Below are 25,743 nucleotides of genomic sequence, written 5' to 3'. Positions count from 1 at the left end.
TAGCTTTCGGTTCCATTCCCTGATTGTTGCTTGGAACGGACTGTATCAGTTGTCAGGTCGTTAAGTGGTGAGAAATTGTGCATAATTTATTTTATAGATTCTATTATCATGAATTGTTATTGTTATTATCATTAAGTTATTATTATTGTTGTTGTTATTATTATTATTTCCTTTGCTGTCCTAGTAAACTGTATTTCAACTCCTGAATCTTCCTTGCTTTCTAATTCTCTCCCCCATCCCACCTGGGAAGGGAGAGGGTGTGGGACTGGCTGCGTGGTGCTTAGTTGCTGGCTAGGGTTAAACCATGACAGAAAAAAAATGGTATTTGAACTATAAGTTCACAGGGAACATTAAAGCTTCAGTTGGTTTTGGAACAGTCTTTTCAAAGGAGTGTGGTTGACATGAACATGAGCCACTGGTCCAGTGAGCAAGGTGTTGACTTAACTGGGGCAAACAAGAAGAAATGCTGAACTCCAAAACACTCACTGTAATACTAATGGGATAGTATTATACTGTGTTACCTGTGTACCCTTTTGCTCCATTCATCTAAGTCCTTCTTGGCTCCTTTGTTGCTGATAGCATCCTTTGTTTTGTGTGTGTTTGTATTTTTCCCAATGATATGAAGAGCATTCCTTGGAAGCTGTATTGGTCTGTATACAATAACGTGAGAAAAACTAGTAAAAACAGAAGTAGTGAGGAGGGTAAATGATTTCTTAATAAACTGTTTACTTACAGAAGGACTTTTCTGATATACTTTTTTGTGTATTTATAAAACTAATAAAATTTTCTGTAGGTATTCATGAATTATGAGAAAAGGAAATTCTGATTTTAAAGATAAGAATAATTTTCTAGGTCAAACTTCCGTGTTTAAAGCATACGTGGTCTTTTATTGTGAGACTTTGTTTTAAATAGAAGGTTAATTATACAATATAAATAGGATTATTATTTCAAATCCATAATATGTACAAAATAAAATAAAATGACTGAAATAAGTAACTGACTTATGTCCCTATTTTTTTGTCAGCCTTCTAGCAGTGGCCAAGCTGCAGAGCTCCTCGCCAAAGAACGTGGAACAGTGCCTGGATTTATTGGCTTTGGAACATCTCAGAGTGATCTAGGATATGTTCCTGCAGTTCAAGGAGCAGAGGAAATAGACAGCCTTGTGGATGCTGATTTTCGAATGGTGTTGCGAAAACTATCTAAAAGGGATATCACAACAAAATTAAAAGTAGGTGTAGCCTTTGTCCTCCATATTTATTTTTTTTAATTGGGAAACAATGCATTTTTCTTAAGGATAGGAATCTATCAAGTTAGCTAATACTAATTTCATATTGGTAAATTTGCTAGAACTACAATCCAGAAGGTATCTGGGAGGACCTATAAAGAAGTCCATCACTCAATGCTGATGGAGCAGAACATTCATAAAATTAACTCTGTAGATGCTCAATTGCAAGAAATGAATTGATTTTTAAAAAAAAAGAGTTGCAGTGTCTGGTACAAGCTGGTAAATTATGGAACGTGTCTCTTTGACTTGCTCTTGATATTTTGATTTTAGGCTATGCAAGAGTTTGGGACAATGTGCAAGGAAAGAGAAGCAGAGGTTGTTAAAGGTGTTCTTCCTTATTGGCCAAGAATTTATTGTAAAATCTCACTAGTAAGTATTAAAGTATCTAAATTAAAAACTTCTCTGGATGCTTCCTGTGAAAACCCCTGAGGCAGTCTTTATTCATATGTTGAACTTTGTTGGAGTTACTGACTTGTTCTAGGAAAAACATGAAGTTGAAAGAAAGCAGTGTTCTTTATTGTGGAGATGTTTCAATATTGGCAGTGAGTAGAGTCTTGAACTGTTGATGCCTGGCCTGTACTTGCTGGGTGGAGGTAGTTGTTTGTAGATTACAAGATATTTCTTCTCATGGAAAGTTCTCTTATGTAGATTCCAGAACAACTAAAGAGAATGTACTGTTTAACGTATTTTATTTTTTTTTTTAATCTGGGACTAATGCTTGATCAGATTGCATATTTTTTTAAAAGAAAAAAACTACCAAAACACAAAAAACCCCAAATATGAAAAGACCATGTGTAGCCAGATAATCCATAATTTTCTGAAATATTTAGTACATCTCCAAACTATCTGGACTGACTACTGCTGGAAATGTGATATTTGACAAAGTGAATCACTATTCTGATCCTTTAGAGCAATCCCTAGTATTTCTTTCAGGAGCCACGAGCACAGAAAGTCACGATGCTGTATATTCGTACACAAATAACGGGTAATGATGCACAGTTTTTATGGACTATGGTTGTTTTAATCCAAAAGATGTCTTCAAGGCTTGCAGTTTCTCTTGCTGTTAAATGTTTATATAAAACGGAAATAGAAACTGTAGTTAAGGGTATCGGGGAAAAGGTTACAGTTCTGAATGTACAGCACGTGGAGAATACGATGCTGCTAAGTTAGGATTCTCCCCTTATTTAGGGATACCAAGGCTTTTTTGCCATTATCGTTGCGTGTTTTCAAGTCTGTATAGCATTGTGAAAGTGGCTGAACTGGGAGACAGCTTTTTTTTTTTTTTTTAATCATCATTTCTGCTTTGAATTACCTGTCATCAAAGGTACATTTCTTAAAACGACAAACCTTTCTCTTTTTTCTTCCTTTTTTTTTTTTTAACAGGATCATGATCGTCGTGTTCGAGAAGCAACTCAGCAATCTTTTGAGCAACTGATTCTTAAAGTAAAGAAACACTTAGCTCCTTACTTAAAAAGTATCATGGGATACTGGCTGATTGCTCAATGTGACACTTACTCTCCTGCTGCTTCTGCTGCAAAAGTAGCTTTTGAAAAAGCTTTTCCTTCAGGCAAACAGCCTGAAGCCCTAGTATTCTGTAAAGATGAAATTCTTAATGTGAGTTTATACTTTTGTATTTCTTTAAGGCTTTGTGTTGAGTATATGTCAAATTTAAAACTCATCCTACCCCCATCTATTATTCATGGTTAAATTTCTTTCTTACCTGAAGCTTTGTTCTTGCTAATGTGGAGAGAAGACTAGGCAAAGACATCCTTTATTTCTATTGCTTGCAGTTAGAATGACTGGAACCAGAGGAGTGACTATGACATGCGTTCTCCTGTGTGCATTTCTATGTAATGATGCTCAGGCAACACATAATGTTGCTGATAGATGGAATATTGGTGCTGGAGTAGTTTAGCTGCAGTGGTGAAGGATTAAAGAGTGCTGAGTGATGTTTCAGAGAGCCTCTGCAAGTTTAGTTCTGACCAAGGTTAATGCTCTTCTGCCAGACATGAAACTGAATTAAAAAATGTAAAAGTTTGCGTTACTGGCCCATCATATGCAAACATAACCATTTTGTTTTGTCTCAGTTTGGCTTCTTTTTACTAGAAGCGTATTGGCATAGAACTGTAGCTTACAAAGTCTTGTGAAGTCTTGATTTAAACAGTACCACAGCTACCATGTTCAGCAGGAGTCAATGAAGTTATGCTCTTGTTCAGTAGCGTGTCTGAAAGACTTGACTCAGAGGTTGTGAAGTTTTATTGTAGAGCTGTTTCTGAATAATGTATAGACTATGTTATTCACATATAAAGATTAGATTCTCATATGTGTCTATGTATTTTTTTTTTTCCACCTAGGTGCTTCAGGATCACCTTCTGAAAGAAACACCTGATACACTCAGTGACCCCCAGTACGTTAGCATATTTTAATGTATATGGTTTAAGTCTTGGTCTTTGTTGTGTTCTCTGTCCCTGGAGGTACTGGATTTTGTTTTGTTTCAAGAGATAGAATAGTTATTTGAGCCCAGATCCCAGCAACTAAAGTATAAATGCTTTTGAAAGTTACTAGTTGTTGTGGTTTAGCCCTGGTCATCACACAGTGTCTCGCTCACCCTCCCCAGTGGGATGGGGAAGAGAAGTTGGGAAGAAAGGAAAACTTGGGGGTTGAGATGAAGACAGTTTACTAGAATAACAAAGGAAAGCTACGATAATAACAGGATAGAAGCATATTAAAATATATGAAATGAACAATGTATGTTTTCTCACCACCCGATGTCCCAATGACCGATACAGCCCGTCCCAAGCAGCGATCGTGGAAACAAAACTGAGCAGTGAGCAAAGGAGCGAAAGCGAGCCAGTAAGGTAGTGAGAGCGATGCCAGTGAGCCAGAGAGATGCCAGAGATGGAATATAGAAGCTCCTGCCATGGGCAACCCCCACTTACATACTGAGCTTGATGTTTATGGCATGAAATACTCTCTTTGGCCGGTTTGAGTCAATTATTCTGGCTGTATCCCTCCGAGCTTCCTGCACCTGGACATTAGTGAGACCTGGAAAGCCGGACAGTGTTCTTGGTCTCATTCACAACAACTCATATCATCAAGGTGTTTACCAACATTCTTCACATCCAAAATCCAAAACACACCAGATACTGAGAGGAGAATTAACTCCATCCCTGCCAAAAACAGGACAGTTTTCTAGTTGTTTCAGCTCTTTTAGGAGTAGCATTTTTGAATAGCTGGAAGATGAGATGACTTGAAACTCTCTCTTTTTCTAATACTTTATAATGTAATTTGGTAGCGTTAGAACCTATGGAAAGTTTACGTATTTAAATTGCTGGCATCTGAAATCCAAAGAAGAACACAGGAAAACTGAAGACAGTTTAGTTTAAACAGTTTAGAAAAGCTTGAGAAGCCTACTGATTTATTCATGTTTCACTTTTTCTGTTTGTTTTGTTTTCTGAGAACTGTACCAGAGGAAGAAAGGGAAGCCAAATTTTTCCGGATTCTGACCTGTTCTATGTTAGCTTTAAAAAAGTTGCTTAACATGTTGCCAAAGAAAGAGATTCATTCATTGGAGGAAAAGTTAATGTCACTTCTATCACAAAACAAATTTTGGAAATACAGCAAACACAACATACCACAGGTGACTTTTAAATTTCTTCTTTATTTTGTTTTCTTTTTAGTTGAAGATAGTACACTGAAGCTAAGCAAGTATTAATTACTTGTATTCTGCAAGAGTGAACTTTGTACTTCGGTGAATTATGTTTGAAATAGCTTTCAGATTTCTAGGCCTTAAATAGATTATATTGCTCTAAAATTTGCCCAACAGGCTAAATTATTATCTTTGTGTCACCATCATCTACTTTTTCCTAATCTGCCGTTATTTGAAATTCATATAAAAGACAGAAACTGTGTCAGGTTACTGCAGGTGTTTTTAGTGCTTTTGGATTTACGTTTCTTTTAACCGTTTTATTGGTCATTGGTCTGCTAAGACCAATAATGCATAGATTGGCTAATCGAATCTGATAGTATTTTGTTAAAAAGTTTTAAGGTGCTTTTGGGAAAACATAGGTTCTGAGCTGTATATGAAAATAAATTTTTGGTAAGCATTTTATCACTAAACATACTACTTCAAAATATTAAACAGGCTTATCAAGTAGTTTATTTATTGTTTTATTTTTAATAACATTTAAACTTTTGCTGATATGATAAAATAGGGAGACCATATGTTGTAAGTTATGATGACTTTAAAAAGAATGTTAAAAAGTGCATGTAATGACAATGTGTTATCATTTGACTAAACTTTTTTTTTTTCCTGTGGCCTACGTTAGGTTCGCTCAGCTTTCTTTGAGCTGGCTTCTGCTTTTTGCCAGTACTCACCTGAGCTTGTGAAAGCCGAAGCACCCAGAATTTGTCCTGCTGTTCTTCTCAGCATTGACGACAGAGATGCAGTGGTGTGTCCTGCTCTTTGGGAAGCTGTACTTTACACTATTACCACTATTGAGGTAATGTGGGAAATCTAAGAGGCAGATATCTTACTCAAATTTAACCTGCAGTGCATTTCTGATTGGTTCATTTCCCCTTCTAAATTAATTCTTGGTTCTATAACTTCCTTTTTTTTTTTTTAATTTTAAGTAAAATACCAGCTTTGAATTTATTAGTAGGATAAGCGGTGTTGCCATAGACTGGGATATTTTGAGGGTTTGATGCTTTAGATCTCTTTTGTAACTGCTAGTGTAAACTGTAACAATTTGTGGAAAAATAAATCTGTGTTCAGCTTACTATAAATATAGGTATCTGGAACTACAATAAATCAGATCAGATGACAAAGGACTTTGTGGTGTGAGGGGAAAGTAAGGTGTTTTGTAGAAGATAGAAGACTTTTGAAGGGAGTTTTGAAGTTAGTGGTGCTTCTAAAGTTAGGATTCTGAAATTATTGCTTCTTCTGCATAATAAGAACTCAGAATTAAATACAGGACCAGTTACGGTAATGATTTTTATGAAGCATCCTTAAAGCATTACTAAAGAGAAGTATTTAATTGCAGTTTAATAACAAGGAAGGTACATTAGTTTTAAACAATACAGAAACAGTTTTGTCACACAGTTATTAAATTCACAAGCTGAAATAGAGAGAAAGTGATTTAAAAAAATACTGGCAAGTGAATTTAAATTTTACAGTAACTTGTTTCAGCTACAACATAGGGAGGTAGACTAAGTGTCTAGCGTGGGAGTACTTCCAAGGCAAGATTTTCTCATTTAATTTACAATAAGTGTATTTCTTTCTGTAGGACTGTTGGAGTCATGTGAATGCCAAAAAGGGAGTTCTACCCAAGCTATGGACAGTGCTTCGAGAGGGTGGACGAGGACTAGCTACCGTTGTATACCCAAATCTGTTGCCGTTCATTAGCAAGGTACCTCCTGGCATTGCAGAACCAAAGCTGGAATACTTCAGAACTTTTTTCAGCTCTATAATTCAAGGGTATGAATCACAAATTTATTTATTTATTTATTTTAAATCAGTCTCTTTTTACATTTGGAAATAGAAGAATTAATCTTCTTTAAGCATTTTAAAATAAATAACATATAATTTTGCTTGAGAATACTTAATTATGTATTAATTGTTTATTTGAGAAAGACTGTTTTCACTATAATGTTTGAAAATCATGTCTTAAAAATACTTTTAAATATCCAAAACTAGAATCAGTCCTTCATGTCTGTCCCTGTTGTCTTAAACCTTCAGCCTTCTTCTTGATTTTATTATACTTTCCTTACCCAATGCATTCTTATCTTTCCTTGTCAAAGATTTGTGTTTAATCCATCATAAGTTTTAAAATGGGAAATTAATTTAAAATTAATAGTGGCTTTGAATATATCAGACTCTTCTCATCAGTGTGTAATTATTACAGAGTTTATTGTGGATGAGCATTGTGACTGTGAAATTTCCTGTATGGAGGAACTTTAATTCTTGTGATACTGATTTTTAAAGGGTTGAAACTGCTTTAAAATACGTCAAAACTAACTTTCCATCAAATCTAATTTAAACAGATGCACGTGCACTGAGTACTCAAAAGTTATTTTATGAAAGACTAAAATGTAGCGTAACTAAAAATCAATCGTTAATTGATGTTGGTGTGGCCATTAGCAGAGCCACTAGCAGAGCTCTTGGAGAAGGGAGTTATGTATGGGCTGGTTTTGAAGAGTGTATAGAATTTTATTACAAGTGGTAAAATGGTTGTAATATTTGTATGGTAATTTGTGTGGTCTAATTTTCATTAAAAAGCAAACAAATCACAGTTGTTCACACTCAAACTGGTTGTAGTGAAACTCTTTTGGTAGCTTTTTATTTTAGTGAGGTTCTCTTTTGCTTGTTTTCTGTAATGACAGAAAGTCACACTTTTTATACCTCTGGCATGTGTAGAAAATTGCAAGGGGGTTTTGACAAACAGGTGAAACAGTATGCTTGACTGGATATGTTTCCTCTATTTACATAGATTTTTTTTTTTTTTTTTTTTTTAATTTTTAATGAATGCTAAAACTAGAAGAAAAAGTTATTTTAATGTAAGTTTTATTAAATGGCTGGGTTTACTGTTTTGACTGTTTAGATATGTCCTATTGAATTTATTTTGATCTGACTCCTATCGATGATTCTATGGTTCCATATTCTCGTATTGGTGTTGTTTGGGTTAGAACAGTATAACCAAGGTAACATTAATTCCATACGTACTGGGTTTCTCAGAAGCACGGACAACTGAGTGTGCTTTTCAATGTTGCCTTTCAATAGGTTGTCAAGTGAGCGAGCAACAGCCAGCCCTTCAGAAAGTGCAGCAATTATAACGGCATTTATGGAATGTCTGCGCTTTACCATACTACAGAAAATAGACGAAGAAAATGACCAAAGACTAATTCATCAAATGCTTATATGTGACCAGGTATTTATCAGAAATATTTAATATTGCTGCCTGTATGTTTAATAATTCGAAGTTAAAGAAAAACATGTATTTCTGTGAGGATTTACTTCTTTGTTGAAAGTTTGCTGAATTTTAAGGAAAAAATAATGCTACTGAATTTAGTCAATTTTTTTCCTTCCTATAAAATCATCTCTTTTACTATACAGTTTATATTAAAAAAGAAAAAAAAAAAAAGCATTCCACCCTCTATTATTAAATGTTCAAGCATGCATAATTCTGATGTTTTTGGACTTGCTTCTGAATGTTTTTCAAAATTCTAGAATTTCCTAGTATTATAAAGAACAAAATGATAATCTAGTTGGATCATTGTTCTTGAAAATTTTTTTTGTATTTCCAGCTACTTCCTCTTACTGATGCTGTACTTAAGGAGCCCAGATTACAAAACGGACCATTATTTTGTCAAATAGCAGAAACGCTGAGCTCCTGGGAAGCTAAAGCAGAACTACACAGTGATGATGGCACAGATGAAGTTTTCCAGAAACTGTTGTCTAATTTTTGGGACCATCTTTTAAAAATGTGTGTACTTCATGTTGATATGCTGGATGCTGATGAGAATTCTTTGATTGCCATATCTAGTATGCTAGAAATTCTTCAGAATCCAAAGAGTTCTACAAAACCAAACAACAGAAAATCTCTAAAAATCAGATTTACAGATGAAGATGAATCTGAAAGAAACACAGAGAATGGAAAGCTCGCAGAAGTGAAAAAGAGTGACTTTGAAATACAGGCTGACTTGCAGCATAGCTCACTTCTGAGGAAAGAACCTTTAGAGAGTTTAGTCTGCAACCTTGCTGAACTGAGTATTGTGTACATCAATGAACAGAAGTCAGAACAGCATTTGAAATTTCTCTCTGCCCTGCTCAACTCTTTCTCTTCAAACAGAGTTTTTCAAGTACTTTTAGAGCAGGGAAATGATGCAAGCTCTGCTCAAGCTGAATCCCAAAACGAAATGAAAGCTCATCATGAAAGTCCTTCTGTACAATTTCTGTACGTGAATTTAATAACTTGGCTGAAAGAAGACTGGAGGAAAGACACTAATTTTCTGGTTGATATTTTGTATAGTGTGCTTAATTGTTGCAACAGTGATGATGAAAGGAAAATAATTCTTGATGATTTAACAAAGGTATGACTTGTACATTTTATTACCTGTTCTTCTCAAAGGGACTGCTCTTTTTTTTGTGGGCTGTGGTTGGTTAATAATTTTATTTTGAGGCTGTGGAATGGAAGGTATTTCCATTAACTTGGCTAAGTTCAGCATATGGAGGGTTGACATGACAGTGTTCAGGTGAAAGGTTATGACATGTGTCCCTTTCTATATGTTCTAAATCATTAAAAAAAAAAAAGTCATGTCAGAGTTTCTCTGTTCTAGCCTCTTTATACAGTGTGCTTTTATGCTAGTCATCACTGGCCTTTCTTATAAATAGAATCCCTTATTGATCTGTGCGGTAGAGAAAGACTTGGAAGCAAAAAATAATATAATCAATAACTTTGTTACTGAAACTTAGCAACTTCTGCTTATCCCCTGCAGAAAATAAGGTTGTAAAAAAACATTTAAATGGTATTAATCAACCTAATCAATTCCTTCCTAATCAACAAGGAATCTGTTAAATACTGTGCAATTTTGTTTTTCTTTTCAGATGGATTTGAAATGGATTATTTTTCTCCAGATAATTCAAAAGGTACCTCTTAAGGCTTTTTTTGTTCTTACTTTGGATAGTTTTGAAGATTTCCCTAGTGTTAGCTTTGAGTTACATGTGTTTGAATGGCTTATTTTTATTTAAGTAGTGATAATTTCCATAGTTTGAAAATCTTGTAGTAATAGTTTGAGTGTTGTTTGTTTTACACTCTTAGAAATGAAATGATGATACCAAAACAAAAGCATCTTTGTCTTTTCTATTTTTGGTCAGTTTACTCTTTGAGCCAGAAGGTTTCCTGATTTATTTCTGGTCATCCCTTCTAAGCTAGAGAGAATGGAGTTGGATATTAGACCAATCATTTAAATTATTATTTGTACCATCACTCTTACATCATGCTTACAAGAAAAAGATAGCATACAGTTTTTTCACATGGGATATTGAGAGACTGACGTTTAAGTGGTTGTCTGGGATGAAATATGAAGTGTATTACAAAATTTTGGACAAGAATTTGTAGCACTTGCTTTACAGGCTAATGCATTGACCATAGTATCTTTCCTCACAGATACTGTGTATTTTAGGAATCCTCAGTTTTTGTGACTTTGTAACTTATAATGGCATATCACAAAAATAATATTTTTTTGATTTGTGATTTCCGTTAGAGAAATTGAGATGCTGTAAACAGATTTTATGTTGTAAATAGATTTTATTTCAGCCAGCCTGTTCATCCAAAAGTTCTCTAACTCCAGTGTAGGCATTCCCTGGGCTCTATATTTGGACAAAAGGAAAAACAAGAGCTTTCAGAAAGTGACTTGTTTAAAGCATAGATCTGACCTAGCTATAAATTGCTGTCTCTGACCAAAAAGAAAGTTGTGGGGATTGTTGCAGATGTAAACACCTAGAGACTTACTGTTTATGACAGACAATACGATTCCCACTTTGTGTGCAGGTTTGACACATTAATCGTATATTTAGTTGTTAATAAAAGTTCTTACCATCAAAAGATTATTAGGCTTATTTTCTTGTGATTCAGGCATGCTCAAGCACAACAAAACTTTCCTTAGTCTCTGACTGGCTGAAAGGAGATACACTTGGAGAAAGACTTGTAAGGCTGGCAGATGATTTGTGTCACCTGGGTTTAAAACCTATAGCAGCCTCATCAGAATCATCCTCTTCAGAAAGGTGGACTCTCCTGAGCTTAGTGTTGTCACAACACGTTAAAAATGGTAAGCATATTGATTCCTTGGAGTTTGTGAAGTGTAAATACCACATTTATGCTTTGTAGAAGATTGAAAGGAATATGAGATCTTTGAGAATACTTGATCTGTAACATCTAGGCTTTCTTCTGGTTTGGTTTTCTTCTGTTTTTTTTTTTTTTATGTGGGTTTTTTTGTTCTTGTTTTTTTGTTGTTGTTGTTGTTGTTTTTTTTTTAACCTGAGCCAATTAACCATGTCCAGTTTAATTTTGTAAACACTAACTTGCGGCAGCAATGTTGCAATTTTTTTTTGTCTGCATTGCTAAACAAAAGTCAGTATTTAAAGAAAAGGAATAGATCTGCAAGTCTGGAAAACTTGAGGAAAATGTAAGTAAGTTTGATTTATTAGCTAATGTGCTGTAAAATAATATTAATTTTTAAACCATACCATCTGTAATTTACTTTCAGAACTAGAATATAAAAAAATCAGTGGTTGTAGACCCATGCATACGTTGGGTCACAATTTCCTTATTACAGGAGCTATGAATTGCTTTGAGCCATTTTTAGTTAGACTAATGTATTTTAAAAACTGTGTGTGTGCACTTATACTGTATATGTAATCTATTTTTTATTAATAACATCCTATTAATTCATTCCTTGCATGTTGTGGTATCTGTGATTCAGATGTCTAGCGGAGTTCAATTTTCTTGATGTTTTCCACATAAACTTGTCATTTGAGTTTTGTTAAACTCAGCATTTGCTTTGATCCCTGAGGTAACCTACTTCAGTTTATCTGAATGCTGGGCACATTCATGGTGCTTTCAAGTTTCAAAGATGCACACAACAAATGGACTGCAGTGGACATCCATAGTGCATCCTGGAGGTGTTGTAAGATTGTTATTTCTGTTACTGGAACTATTGATGTAGGGGAGCATTGGGAAAACTTGTTCCCTCTCTCCAGGGAGAGTTCAACCAACTTACTTGCTTGCGAGTCAGTGGTGTCCTAAAGCTGATTGTCAAGTGGCTTTTTGGCTCTAGAGCTGCAGGTATCGCTGAGCTCGATTTCTGGTGGGTACTGTGTGACCCGTTTTTAATGCATGTTGGATGAAGTCTAAGAGACCTTCAGGAGCTATAGTGGTTCTTAGTGATTTAGGCCAAAATAGAGCATGTGTACTTTCAAAAAGATTTTTTTTTTTTTTTTTTGAGATCTCATCTAAGTTTCTCAAGGTAAACTGTCATGGAGTAAATAGAAGGGCCTTTCATGGATCAGTAATCTGTGAGATGATAGGAATTTACAGGGAAAAGGATAAATACTGAAAGGATCATAATTGTTTCTGATAAATTATTCAGAGTAATCAAAACTAAAACTTCATGAAGTCATAGCAGTGTGTTGTGATACTGAATGATTAACTGACATAATTACAAATTAAATTCAAAATAACAAAAATGAAAAGTATACATGGGAAGAACACAATTGTAACTGTATCTATTCAATGATAGGCTCTGAGCTGTTAAAACTCAGAAAAGACATCTTTAGTCATTGTGATGGTTCCCTGTAAGTGGTAGGTTGGTGCTTAGCAGTAAAAAAGGAATACAGATTATTAGGAGCTGCTGTGAAAAAAACAGACGACAAATGAAAATTATTATAGCATTGGTGTGTCAATATCTTGGATACTGCCTATAGTTTTGGTCACTGCAATGTTCTTGTTCACCTATATGCTTTTTGAAAAAAGGTGTGGTAGAATTAGAATACACCCAAAGAAAGATGGCAAGGGATAGTCAGGCAAATGCAGTGGCTTCTGCTTGTAGAGGCCATAAAATAGACTAGAATTTTTCAGCTTGCAATGAAAGTGATAGGGGATAAGGTTGTGGTAAAAAGCCATAAAGTCATAATTTGCATGGAAAAAGTGAACTGGAAGACATTTTTCATTGTTTCTTTAAATAGAAGAGCCTGAGGTTGCTTATAGATGTTTAGATGGCAGGCTTGAGGAAAGAGAAAAGTCTGTTTCTTCATACAGTTCATATTAAATGATGGAAGTCTTTGCTGTGGAGTTTGAGGATAAATTGAATTAGCCTACTTAGATCCGATGAGAAAGGGACAAAACATATTAATGGAAGATTTGCCTGATTGCATTAATTATATGCAATGGTCCAGGTGTAATCTCTGGCGCTCAATTGATTTCCGGAAGCTAGGAAGGCGTAAAAGGGGAAGGGATCACTCTGCACTTGCTCTATTTTGTATACCTTTTGTCTAAGCTGCTTCAGCTAGCTTAGAGAAAAGTTACTTGACAATGTGAAACTTTCACTAGGAGAGAGAACTGTGGAATAAGAAAGAGTATGCATTAAACTGAAACTACTTTGCACTTCATTTTGCGTTCAAAATTAGTAAATAAAAACAAATCAGTACATATTAATACAGTGTCTTTGGATGATCCTGTTTATCAGGTGATCAAAGCATGCTGGTTTTTTCCTCTCCCCAACAGAATCTTTGATTAGTGAAACCTACGTTGAAAGGATTATTGATAAACTTCAAGAAGCTCTGTCTAAAGCTAAGGATCTTTCTGAAGCTGGAAATACTGAACCATCAGTATCTTTCATCTGTGATGTAGCCTCAAGCTTTTTCAGCTCAGTTAAAGGGTGTTTACTGATGCCATCCTCAGAAGACTTGCTGCTTACCATCTTCCAATTGTGTGCTCAGAGGCAGGATGCTACGCACTTAACAGGTAATTTGGAAAAATAACCTCAGCCAGACTTTTTCGTAGTTGATGATTACGTATAAATTCTTCTTTTTCATGAAGTAGATTCAAATATATAATAGAATATTGGGTTCACAGACATTGAGCGCTTGCAACTGTAACTGATGTGAAAATTTGTGCTTTAGTTTACAATGCCAGTAGTTACTGCTAAGCATCAAGTCCTGTATATCTTTACAAGGATTTTAAACTTTTTTGATGTTAGTATCCCTGTACTTCAGCTATCTTTGGGCTGTGATATTGCACACTTTCTGGAGTTTTACAGAAATTATTTAAGGTCTGTGAAGTACAAAGAATGAATATATCTTTGTTTTGGTTTGGTTTGGGTTTTTTTTTGTTGTTGTTCATTCTGCAATGTGAGCATCTTAGGGAAAAAATGTGTGCAGTCACTTTGGTAAAGATACATGTATTTATTCTGCAACCATTTATATTGGTCAAGTTCCTCTGACAAATTGTGACCAGTTCCTCTCTCCACCAGCATCTCATATTCACAGAGACCCTGATTTGTATTCTTTGAATGCAGAATTCAAGAGTGATAAATTGTATCTATGTCAGTAAATGCATATACCAAAGGAAGGAATGTTGCAGTGTTGTTGTAGAACTGAACTAGAGCAACACTAGCCCGAAAACCACTGCTGCTTTGCAAATGACTGTCAATGCTGTGAATTTTTAGTATTTCAGTATTCTAAAAAGATCTGCGGTTTTGAAGACCATACTGACATACTGTACTAGAAAACAGGGACATCACACTTATTCTCAAATAAATATTCCCTGTGTGTCAGAGTTAATTTTAAATAGCTTTACAGCAAGAAACCTGTATATTTGCCCTTGGTAGTTATTGCATGTAACCACATAGAAAAGAGAGATTTTTTTTTACCTTTAAACATGTGATCATTGCTATTTGCTGTAGGTTGTAGTTTGAGTTTACTTATTTGTTGTGCTTTTTCTTGTCTGTTTGTTGTTGTTTGGTTTTTGTTTTTTTTTTCTCTTCCCTACAATAGATTTACTTATATGTAAATTAAAACACACTTGGATGTCTGGTGTAAATTCACTTGTGCGTCAGCTTCAGAGTATGCAGAAACAGAGTACCTTTTTGCATAAATCTGCACTGTGGGTCAAGAATCAAATTCAGTCTTCATCTTTGGATGTTAAAAGGTAATTGTATGTATATGTCTGTTTCATAATATGTTGTTCTCCAAAACTAAGATCAGTGCTATACTATTCTTTATTTAATTGGCATCTGTATTACTGAGATTTTTCATCCTGCCGGTGGTGAGAACTATAGGAGGGTGTAATGTGAAACACCATTGGTATAGCGTGTGTGGCATTGATACAATGTATATAGCGTTGTCTCAGTGTAAAATAAAGCTGGTTGCTTTTACAGAAAAAGTGCCAAACTTGTTTGCAATGTTTTCTTCTTTTCTCAGCCTTCAGATTTTGATCTCTGCAGTGAGTGACTTGTTGTCTAAGCTTATGGAAGCTGACGGACAGTCTGGATATCTTGTGGGAGCTTATGTTGAGCATGTCACGCCAAACAAAACGGAGTGGGGGAAACTGCATGAGTCTCTATCCACTGAGGTATGAAAATTGTAACAGGCTTGCACACAGTAGTCAGTCTTACCTCAAGTCTCTGTCTTTTAGGGTGATAAGCATTCTTTATTTTGACATGGCACTGCAGTTATGAATACGCATGTGTCTGTGCAAAGGTTCTTTTCAGCCTTTGTCTGACAGGCGGCAAATCTGTGTGTTTATGGCCCCATCCGTACTACTGGAGAAAACAAAAATCTATGAAATTACCCTCTTCTGGATGGAACACCAGCAACTTACTTTACAATTCAGGAATTTGGTCTGACAGAATACATCATTAAAGTGTTCTTATCTTTAATTTAAATCTTTTATAAGATTCATTTTGTGAAAGACACCAATATCTGCAGCAGAACATGATTCTGTGATTTTCTGACTGTCAACAAAATGCGGAAATACGCAGAGTGAAGAAGGACATAAATTTCTTGTCCAACCACCGATCTTCAGTAACCTTAGTACTTCTTGTAAAATATATAGAGTTCTAAAGATACATATTTATTTCTGAGGCAGCAATGCAGTTTCAAGTTACTGCTGTGCGTTTAGGTTTTTTTTTTAATATACTGGAGTTGGTCATCCTCACCATTGTGCTTTTGGTGTTAATTTGTATCTTTCATGGTTATTTTTAATAATTCTGAATTTTCAAGGTTAAACAGATCACAGCTCTTCTGTGCATCATCAAAATGTCAATTATTTGTTCATACTCTTTTTATGCATATATTACAGTGGATGCACAAGCCTCTCTTGGAAGGAAGACTTAGTATGAATTGTGAACCTCTGGGATCCTGTGTTAAGCTGTGTGGCACAACTAAACTTCCAAGCCATCTGTGTACTTCTGCCTTATTGAGTAAAATGATGCTACTTGTATTGGAAAACGGTATAGTTCATGGAAATGGTGATGCTGAAACAAAGAAAATTGACAATATGAGTAAGTTACAATGGTAAAACTTGAAATAATTTCATTTTATAGTAGTTGTAAATTAACCCAAATTACTAATTAGATATTAGTAGTTAGTTTGGCATATAGGTATGAAAAATCATCCTTTTACCATTGTTGTGCTGTGTTTTGCTTTTTTTTTTTTTTTTTTTTTTTTAGAGTCATAGAATGGTTTGGGTTGGAAGGGACCTTTAAAGGTCTTCTAGTCCAACCCCTCTGCAAGGAGTAGGGACATATTCAACTGGATCAGGTTGCTCAGAGCCCTGTCCAACCTGGCCTTGAATATTTCCTGGGATGGGGCATCTACCACCCCTCTGGGCAACCTGGTCCAGTGTTCCACCACCCTCACTGTAAAAATTTTCTTCCTTCTATCTAATCTAAGTCTACCTGCCTCTATTTTAAAACCATTACCCCTCATCCTGTCACAACAGGCTATCCTAAAGAGTTTCTCCCCATCTTCCTTGTAAACCCACTTTACATACCGGGAGGCCACTATAAGGTCTCCCTGGAGCCTTCTTTTCTCCAGGCTGAACAGCCCCAACTCTCTCAGCCTGTCCTCATAGGAGAGGTGCTCCAGCCCTCCCTATCTTTGTGGCCCTCCTCTGGACTCACTCGAACAGGTCCATGTCTTTCCTGAACTGAGGGCTTCACAGCTGGATGCAGTACTCCAGGTGAGGTCTCACCAGAGCAGAAGAGAGGGGCAGAATCACTTCCTTCAACCTGCTGGCCACGCTTCTTTTGATGCAGCCCAGAATGCGATGGGCTTTCTGGGCTGCAAGCACATATTGCTGGCTTGTGTTGAGCTTCTCATCCACCAGCATGGTCAAGCCCTCCTCAGGGCTGCTCTCAATCCATTCTCCGCCCAGCCTGTATTTGTGCTTGGGATTGACCCCGACCCAATTTTTCCTTCAATTCTCCTTTAAAAGTATAAGTATTCACAAGTATAGTGTTTATACTTCTAGGACCTTTTGTGATACATGCTATCTCAACATAGCTTTGAATTTGGAGAAGCTTGAATTTACGATTCAAAAGCAGTTCAAAAGTTGTTCATTGCCCAAACGTGGTGTATTGGCGTGAGGGCAATAGCAACTGTATCCGTGCCATCAAATAAATGCCCTAAGTGTTGAGACATAATATAAAGATGTTTTGAGGCAGCAATTTTTCTTAATTCTAACTGGTGGAATCTTGTTTCTTTTTATTTATAGAATGCTCCAATTAGAGATAGCATTATCGAATTAACAGTTCTCTCTCCAGAAGTCTCACCATGATAAGAATTGTAATTGTCCAGTGTAGGTCTCAGTAAGCTAATGAAGAAACTACATGCTAACTATTAGCATAAAATTTGTTGGTTGTTTTTTTTTTTCTGGACTTAGATCTTTATTTTCGTGTCTTCAAGAAATAGATATATAAAAAAAAAATAGAGGAGTTAGAGTTCTTGTCATACTTAATTTGCTTTAAAATTTCCTAAACATCTAGACTAGATTATTGTAGCTTTTTCTTTTCTTCTATTTAATGATGCAATGGCAGATACCCAGTTCATGCTCTGAAGTGCTTGAGATTGTGTCAATATAATGTTTTTAATGTGTTAAAAACATTTTAAAAAACCAACAAACCCCAACAAAACCTTGACCTGATATATCTTGCTTATGCACTGAACATATGCAGCAGTTGTTTGTAAACAACAACTCTTATTGTTTAATTAGTTGCAGAACTTTTGTACTCATTACAATGGATTGAAGAATTGGAGAATCCTCCTTATCTCCTTCTGGAATATCTTCGTATGTTAGAAGAAATGCACATCACATATGAGAAATTCTGTACGCTTAGTAATACAACTAGCCTTCAGCAAACAATGTTTGAGAGGTATGTAAGAAGAAGTAAAACAACACTTAACTGTCTTATGTTTTGCATTGTGTAGAGTATTAAGTGCCACCGTATTTCGGTATGTGTATTGATTCAAACTTCATCCAAATGCTTTTGTTGTGATCTGTGCATCTGTATATATTAACCAGGGTCTTTCTCCTTCTTTGAAGATCGGAGGAGCATGGAAGACTCTGGGCCTTAACCATGGCTAAAGTGATTCGTGTGGAAAACACTGTATCCTGTGAGATGAAACAACTTTTTAAGACAACAGAAGGGTATCTTAATACTACTGTCTATAAACTTTTTAGTTTGTTGCAAATATTGATAATGTTAAATGATACTGATTTTGTTGAATAACAACTGAAGATTGAGAATTTGATAATATATGTGTATGGTATGTAAAAGTGAGACTCTGTTTAGTCTGTGGGATTAGTTATGTCATAGGATCTTAGATCATTATGAACCAATTGACATTTTCTTTACTGGTTAAACTGTAGAGTTTGTTTAATTCTTGATGTTTTGCTTGTGTGAATAGGTTTCTGCCATTAACAGAGGGCAGATTGCATACACTTCAGTGTCTATCACCTTTTTTAATTGAAGAAGAAAAGAAAGAACTTGTCCTCCACTGTGTGGCCAAACTTATGACATGCACACAGACAGAGCTTTCCAGCACTGATGGTGAGTATGTTCTTACCTCAGTCCTCTTCATTAGGATTTAAGAACATTATTTTGTAGTAATGTTTGCTTTTAGATAAAAAGTGTTAACTATAATAACATCGTTTTTCCTAGAAAGAAATACCTTCTCAGTTTGCATATTTCTTCTAGGCTGTTTGGTGTAGTAGTTTTCTGCCTTGTTAAGAAAATACAAGCCTGGTACAAAATCAGAACTAAAGGATTTAGGCTGTTATGGTTAAAATAATTTTGATATTGCCATACATCCTGTTTGGTGTATCTGACAAACACATCTGTAAATATCAAAGTTTTCAATTAACCATTTAGGCTTTACAAAGCATGCAAAAATGTTACTATTGTCAGCTGGTAGTATCATGATTGCCTTTAGATGCTTTGGGAAGAACTCTTTCACAGTTTATGTGTAATATTTGAGTAGTTCTTCCAATGCATGGGATATAGTATGCTGAGTCAGAACTGTTGTGCATACACTTTCAGCAGCTTTTGAGAAATTACTTAGAGGTGATTGAGATATGTTTATAATATTGCTTTGAATATCCTTTAGAAAACCTTTTTTATTTTCACACACGTGTTGCTTTTCAAGAAAATTCTTTGCAAATGCTCATGCATAGTCCTCCTACATATTTGAATTAGATGTCATTAAAAAGAAGGAACTTTATCTTTTTTCCTCAGTACTTTTGTGCTTTCTTGCACATACTGTTATTGATCAGTCTATATAAAAACTTGAAATTTGTATTTTTGTGTTTTTTGACAGGGCTATGTTTACTTAAATTGATAAAACTGTCTTTGGTGACTTTAAACAGTGGACATCTGTCCCTTGTCAGTGTCCTTAGGTTTTCAGATGTGTTCTTCAAATGGATGTCCTCAAAGTGTGAAAATTTTCAATATCAGTGTCATGCAGCAATTGAGAGGAATCTTGAATCCTTCTACTGTGGTAGATTCCCTAACTGTTACTTTTCGGACTTGGTTACACCTTAGTGGCTTTCTGAGTGAACTGATGAACCAACCAATTGTGTCTGTGAAACTTTAAAGAGAAAATGAGGAAAAGAATCTTCAGTCCTGCCCTGCTGTGCAGTGCAACAATTAATCTTATAGGAGTTTTGGGTTGGCTTGCGGAGTGGTTTTAGTTTTGGTGGTGGTGTTTTTTTTTTTTTTTTTTAAGTTTGGGTTGAATGTAGTCAATGGTATCTCTGGAGTAAGTGTTCAGAGAAGAAACCTTAGAGATTATCCAGATTGTCTTAGCATATTAATGTTAAGTTCAAATAAAATGATGCAGTCAATTGACACATATTCTAATGGTTTTTTGTCTTGATAGTTAAGACATATTGAGTATGATATTTTTATTATAGGAGCATTTGGGTGTCTTTCCATTTTGAACTCCTGCTTGAATGATAGAAGTATTGTTTGTGATGATCTACTGCCTGGAATACTAAAAATCATAATGTCTTGGAAAGAGGATAATGAAGACAGCTTTCTCTTCAGCTGGTGGGTGCAACTTTGAAATAATTTGACCTTTTTTTTTAATTTCTAAAACAAGACTTTAAAAACACAGAGTGATTATTAACTCAAACCAAAATCAAGAAAATAAATTTTTAAGTTACAACTGCCATCCACTGTTCTAATATTACATTTTAAGCCTTTGTAAAACCTCATCTCTCCATTTAATATATCCATCTTTAAGTATCTAATAACTCATACTGAAGAAAATTATCCAGGTGGTTGAAGGCTGGGAAACTAGGAGCTTTTATAATGCACCTGTATGTCAACTGTTTTCAAAAGTATTCAGAGCTCACCAACTTTTGTAGATGTTGCTGGATATTCACTTCCAAATTCTGATTGCTTATTTAGGTAGCAGAAAGAAAACTTGGGTGCTAGACTTACATGTCTGGTTTGTAAAATTCTGGACCTGAAAATGTAACTTGGAAAGCTTCCTGCAAGGGGTGAAAATATACTGAGGTTCATTTATCTTGACTACAGTGAGAAAAATCGAGACAATAAAGTCTCAAAATAATGTACACTATTTGGACACTTGAGAGCTTATACTATACTTTTAGAATTATTAAGTTAAATTATTATTTTTCTTGCATTTAGTTAGTTAAACTATGAAATTTAGCAGTTTTATGTAAGTGTATTACTTGAGAATATGTAAATTGCATGATTTTAGAAATCTGTATTACATGCACATGAGCAAGTAGGTGTGATAGTCTATTTTGTACCTGTTGACTGGCTGACTTAAACTCGGCAGCTAATGTGGTATTCTAACTTTGAAAGACAGAGTATCAAAAGTGCATGGGGCAGAGCCTGGTGCAAGACTAACTTGTCCTAAGAGGAGGAGTGAAGCAAGAATATAAATATTCGTGTTTACAAAGTGAGCATATGTAAGCTTTAGTTGTATTCTTATTACAGCAATCTGAAAGAAGCGAGTGCTCAGTTGCTTGGTTTGAACATAGAGATCATCCGTTACCTTCCCTTATTGCTGAAGTATTCCACAGCTCCTTTGGCCAATAACGAATGGGACTTTATCATGTGCTCCATGCTGGCTTGGCTAGAGGTAATATGAAAGAGACTATTACCAACCATTGCAGCTTTTAATAGGATCCTTCTGATGCCCTCTGAACCTACTGGACTGATGCGGGGGAGGAGGGGCTAGAAAAATAGGCTATGAAATAACTAAGGTTTTGTAATCTTACTGGGCTATCTGATTGAGATTTCATTCTAAATCTTTGAAAGCTTTTTGTTAGAAGTTCACTTATCTTTTTACAAAGTGGAAAGTTGGGTATCAGGATGATAGAGTTAAACATTGTAGAAGTTGTGCTGCATAGCAACTAAATTTGAACAAAGATGCATGAGTGTTGCCAAGAGGGGTGAAAATCAGAGTGTTCCTAATGGTTCCTTCTGAGATTTTAGAAGACAGTGCTCTTAACTGTTTTGACTTTGTTTCATCTAATGTGTGTGTTAACTTTCCAGTACTTTAGAGTCATTATCAATATTAATAGTTGAGTACTCAGCATTTAACAGATAACTTATTTTAAAAAGCGTCTCAATCAAAATACGGAACTAAGACAACAAACTTTACCTACCACATAAGTGCTAATGTTGCATTTTTGCTTTTCATGTACTTACATTTTTAGATTATTCCCTGTATATGGTGGAGACATGGTCATCTCAGTTCAGCAAATACTTGACACAGTGTTAAAAAGAATTGCACAAAATCTGTTTTTCATCGAGTTTTGACAAAGGTCATGTGTGGCTTAAAAGCACAAGCAATACTATATTTCCTGTTTCTTTTTGTATATGGAGATGAAATTACCTTACTTTTGAGGTAATATTATGTTTAGTAATGCATTGGTAATTGGAGAATAATTTTGAAATATGTCTGCTGTAGGTCTCTATGTTGAAAAATAATATCCCTTTAAGACCAATGTCTAACATAACATATAAAAATTAACTGAATGAAAAGCAGCATCTGCATTTCAATATCTAACTGATCATGTGAAACATCAACATTGTATTCTAATGCTGTTAGAAAACAGGTCAGAGTAAACAGCTGACTACTTCTTTATTAATCAAATACCCTCGAAGTTTTTTTTTTTTTTTTTTTCTATGTAATTATAGTACCCTCTCACTACATGCTTGTAAGGGCAGGCTGGAAACTTCCATGTGGCCTTTCTTGGTCTCAGTATTAATCTTCTTTCCTATGCTTATGTGCCTCAGAACTGCATCTTTTAAATTCAAACCAACAAACTTCTATGACAAACTTGTTGCAGAGTTTAATATTTCATAGATTTTTAATATTGAATGGTATTTCTTTTTGGGGGAAATTAGTAAGAATAAAAATAAAAAGAAGGAGTTATGTTGAGGGAGAGGAAATATTCATCTGATACCCACTTCAGGAATTTCCCATTTACAATAGTGTGTTGTCAATTTCCTTTGCAATTTGGAAATACAAGTATGATATTAGTATAGCTTCTATGTTTGTGAGAGAAAAGTGAGAGCACTTCACATAGCAATTTTGGCTCCCTTGGCTGCACAAGTGCTACAGATAAGCTATAGCTTGGGACATTTCTATTTGAATCCACTTGGTGGCAGTTTCTTTCTGTCGTTATAAAGAAGGTCATGTAAGGGAAGTAATCCAGGACTCTAAATGTTGGTGAGACTTTTAAATTCATTTCAGTAAGTCTTACTAAAGTACAGATCACACTTTTAAACTCCCTCTCCCGCCCCCCAGTTATTTAAAATGATCTTTCCAATTGAGCCTTCTTTGAAATTACACTTTATGGTATAGACAGGGAATGTGAAACAGATATTTTTAAGCAAATGTATGGTTAAGAAGTCTTCCTCTTATTTCTTTCCTCCTAGACAACAAGTGAAAGCCGTTCGCTTTATCATGTCCCGCTTGTGCAGATTTTCGCTTGTGTCAGTTGTGACTTGGCATCTGCCCTTAGTGCTTACTTCGAAGCTGCAGTTCCTGAAACTACTGAAAACCTTCCTGTGAACTTGATCAGTGAATGGAAGGAGTTCTTTTCTGAGGGAATTCACAATTTGCTGTTACCTTTGTTGGTGAAAGTCACAGGCAAGTATATGGCAAGGAGGGTAACAGTGGTACTTGTCAGGCTATTATGAAATAGAATGTGATGGGCCATGTTTTTTAATTTATAGGAATATTGTGTCAACATAGTTTATGAAAACTCACTTTTTTGAATGTTTAAATGCTAATTAGTAAAGTAATTGCACTTAACATTGTGATTCTTAACATTAGATGGATTCTGATAAGTGCAGTCTGAGTTGTTTCCAGTAATGCATGTTTGTGATATAATCCATACATTCTGTATCACAGCTTGTCTTTCTCTATTTTAAATAGGAGAAACCAAAAACGCATCTGAAGGCTCTTTTCAGAACTCTGTGTTAACGTCTTTGGGTGAAGCTCTAACTTACATCTCAAAGGACCAGTTGTTAAACCATAAATTGCCAGCAAAGTTTGTTGCAGGCCAGAAAACGAATCTTCCAGATAAACTCCAGACTCTACTAAATACATTATCTCCATTGTTGCTTTTCCGGGCTAGACCTGTACAGATTTCTGTCTACCATATGTTGTATAAGTAAGAATCAACAAATTTTTCTCTTCCTTCACCTTCCACCTCCCCTTTAAAAAAAAAAAAAAAAGTGGTATAGAACATGCATTTATAAATGTATGTTTAGTAAAGTCATGTTCCATTATGGGAGAAGATCCTTAACTGAGCACTTTGTGTTCTGTATTGGAGGACATTGTATAAAGCTATGAATGGTAAATTTAATTGTAAAGGTAGATTAAATGTACTGAGAAATTTTAGAAGATATAAGATGTTATTTTCTGTACCATAATTAGATAGATATCAATATCATAACTATAAAGCTATTTATTTTTAGCCCCTATTTTAACATTCCTAGAATCCTAAAACGTAAACTGAAATATTCCAGGTTTGATCTGAGTTTGACAGCATCATTAAATAGTGTCACCTTTTTGTTTTCACTAATTTAGACAAGAAATTAAGAAAGTTAATAAAAATCTGCGGTATTGTGAACTTTTTGGATGTCTCCAATACCAAAAGAGAGACAACAGAATTTGAAAAATCATATGTGCATTTCACTGCTTAAAATGTAGGTTGCCAGGCAGCTGGCTTAAGCATAAGAAGCTATTATTATCTTTCACTTACACTGAGGCATACAGTTGCAATAGCTTTATTCTGATAAAGAAATATATTTTAGCATGACTAAGAAAGTGTAAAAGATCTGGAAAAGAATTGAGCAAGACTACATGCTTGCTGGCTGTCGTTCAGGAACCATCTTTGGTATGGTGACCTGTCTCTTAAAGATTCTGTGTTGTTGTTAAGGAGTAATTGCCATTACTGTATTGCTTATCGTTAATGTTGACATTGATAAGCAAAGAACTATGCATCATATATATTAAAATAGTAAAAATTAAATCTGGTTTCCTTTCAATATTTCTATAGATTAATGCCTGAATTGCCTAAATTTGATGACGAAGATCTCAAAACTTATGGTGACGAAGAGGAGGAATCGGCATTGTGTGTATTTTTTCCTTGTATTTTTTACTACTATTTTCTGTGTTTTTATAATGTGTTATAAGACTTGAGATTTGCAGCAGAGTAGTTGTCTGTCAGGTGTTAAAACAAAAATAATGACATGGCTGTAACAATACTGTCCTAAATACTGAAAATATTAATAGAATCATAGAATGGTTTGGGTTGGAAGGGACCTTTAAAGGCCATCTAGTCCAACCTCCCTAGAAGGAGCAGCGACATCTTTGACGAGATCAGGTTGCTCAGAGCCCTGCCCAACTTGGCCTTGAATGTTTCCAGGGATGGGGCATCTACCATCTCTCTGGGCAACCTGTTCCAGTGTTCCACCACCCTCACTGTCAAAAATTTTTCCCTTATATCAAGTCTGAATCTGCTTGCTTCTGTTTTAAAACTATTACCCCTCACCCTATCACAACAGGCCCTGCTAAAGAGTTTCTCGACATCTTTCTTATAAAGCCCCCTTTAGGTACTGGAACACTGCTATAAGGTGTCCCTGGAGCCTTCTCCTCTCCAGGCTGAACAGCCCCAACTCTCTCAGCCTGTCCTCAGGAGAGGTGCTCCAGCCCTTTTATCATCTTCATGGCCTCCTCTGGACTCGTTCCAACGTGTGCATGTCCTTCTTATGTTGGGGGCTCCAGAGCTGGATGTAATTGGTTAAATCTGCCTTTGTGCTAAAACTGGAAACAGTATTTGCAATTGTTTCCTAGGTACAGTTGCTAGAGTAAGTGCAACATACATGCTTTATATTGTAAAATCTTG

The 25,743-nt window shown here is 35.4% G+C and overlaps 1 protein-coding gene across 5 annotated transcripts in view; it reads left to right on the top strand.

Annotated features, from left to right (window-relative positions):
* Nucleotides 1-25,743, top strand: part of LTN1 (listerin E3 ubiquitin protein ligase 1) — a 33,070-nt gene that overhangs the window by 1,198 nt on the left and 6,129 nt on the right. For 3 of the 5 annotated variants that reach the window (XM_086764242.1, XM_086764241.1, XM_086764251.1), the window contains exons 2-24: nt 1,025-1,228; nt 1,556-1,654; nt 2,669-2,899; nt 3,640-3,692; nt 4,745-4,925; nt 5,614-5,787; nt 6,571-6,761; nt 8,064-8,211; nt 8,588-9,373; nt 9,888-9,929; nt 10,918-11,110; nt 13,564-13,803; nt 14,835-14,988; nt 15,261-15,411; nt 16,141-16,342; nt 18,055-18,214; nt 18,385-18,489; nt 18,750-18,892; nt 20,254-20,389; nt 21,311-21,455; nt 23,264-23,477; nt 23,766-24,003; nt 24,895-24,969. In XM_086764242.1, coding sequence (XP_086620368.1) covers nt 1,025-1,228; nt 1,556-1,654; nt 2,669-2,899; nt 3,640-3,692; nt 4,745-4,925; nt 5,614-5,787; nt 6,571-6,761; nt 8,064-8,211; nt 8,588-9,373; nt 9,888-9,929; nt 10,918-11,110; nt 13,564-13,803; nt 14,835-14,988; nt 15,261-15,411; nt 16,141-16,342; nt 18,055-18,214; nt 18,385-18,489; nt 18,750-18,892; nt 20,254-20,389; nt 21,311-21,455; nt 23,264-23,477; nt 23,766-24,003; nt 24,895-24,969 — 4,265 coding nt within the window. Of the gene's footprint in view, nt 1-1,024; nt 1,229-1,555; nt 1,655-2,668; nt 2,900-3,639; nt 3,693-4,232; nt 4,385-4,744; nt 4,926-5,613; nt 5,788-6,570; nt 6,762-8,063; nt 8,212-8,587; nt 9,374-9,887; nt 9,930-10,917; nt 11,111-13,563; nt 13,804-14,834; nt 14,989-15,260; nt 15,412-16,140; nt 16,343-18,054; nt 18,215-18,384; nt 18,490-18,749; nt 18,893-20,253; nt 20,390-21,310; nt 21,456-23,263; nt 23,478-23,765; nt 24,004-24,894; nt 24,970-25,743 lie in introns of those variants that run through there. The other 2 variants (XM_086764271.1, XM_086764261.1) reach the window with 2 other exon arrangements.

This window comes from Chlamydotis macqueenii, chromosome 1 (genome assembly GCF_036417535.1).
Source record: "Chlamydotis macqueenii isolate bChlMac1 chromosome 1, bChlMac1.mat, whole genome shotgun sequence".
NCBI classification, from domain to species: domain Eukaryota; kingdom Metazoa; phylum Chordata; class Aves; order Otidiformes; family Otididae; genus Chlamydotis; species Chlamydotis macqueenii.
This window is presented reverse-complemented; position numbering and strand designations above follow the sequence as displayed.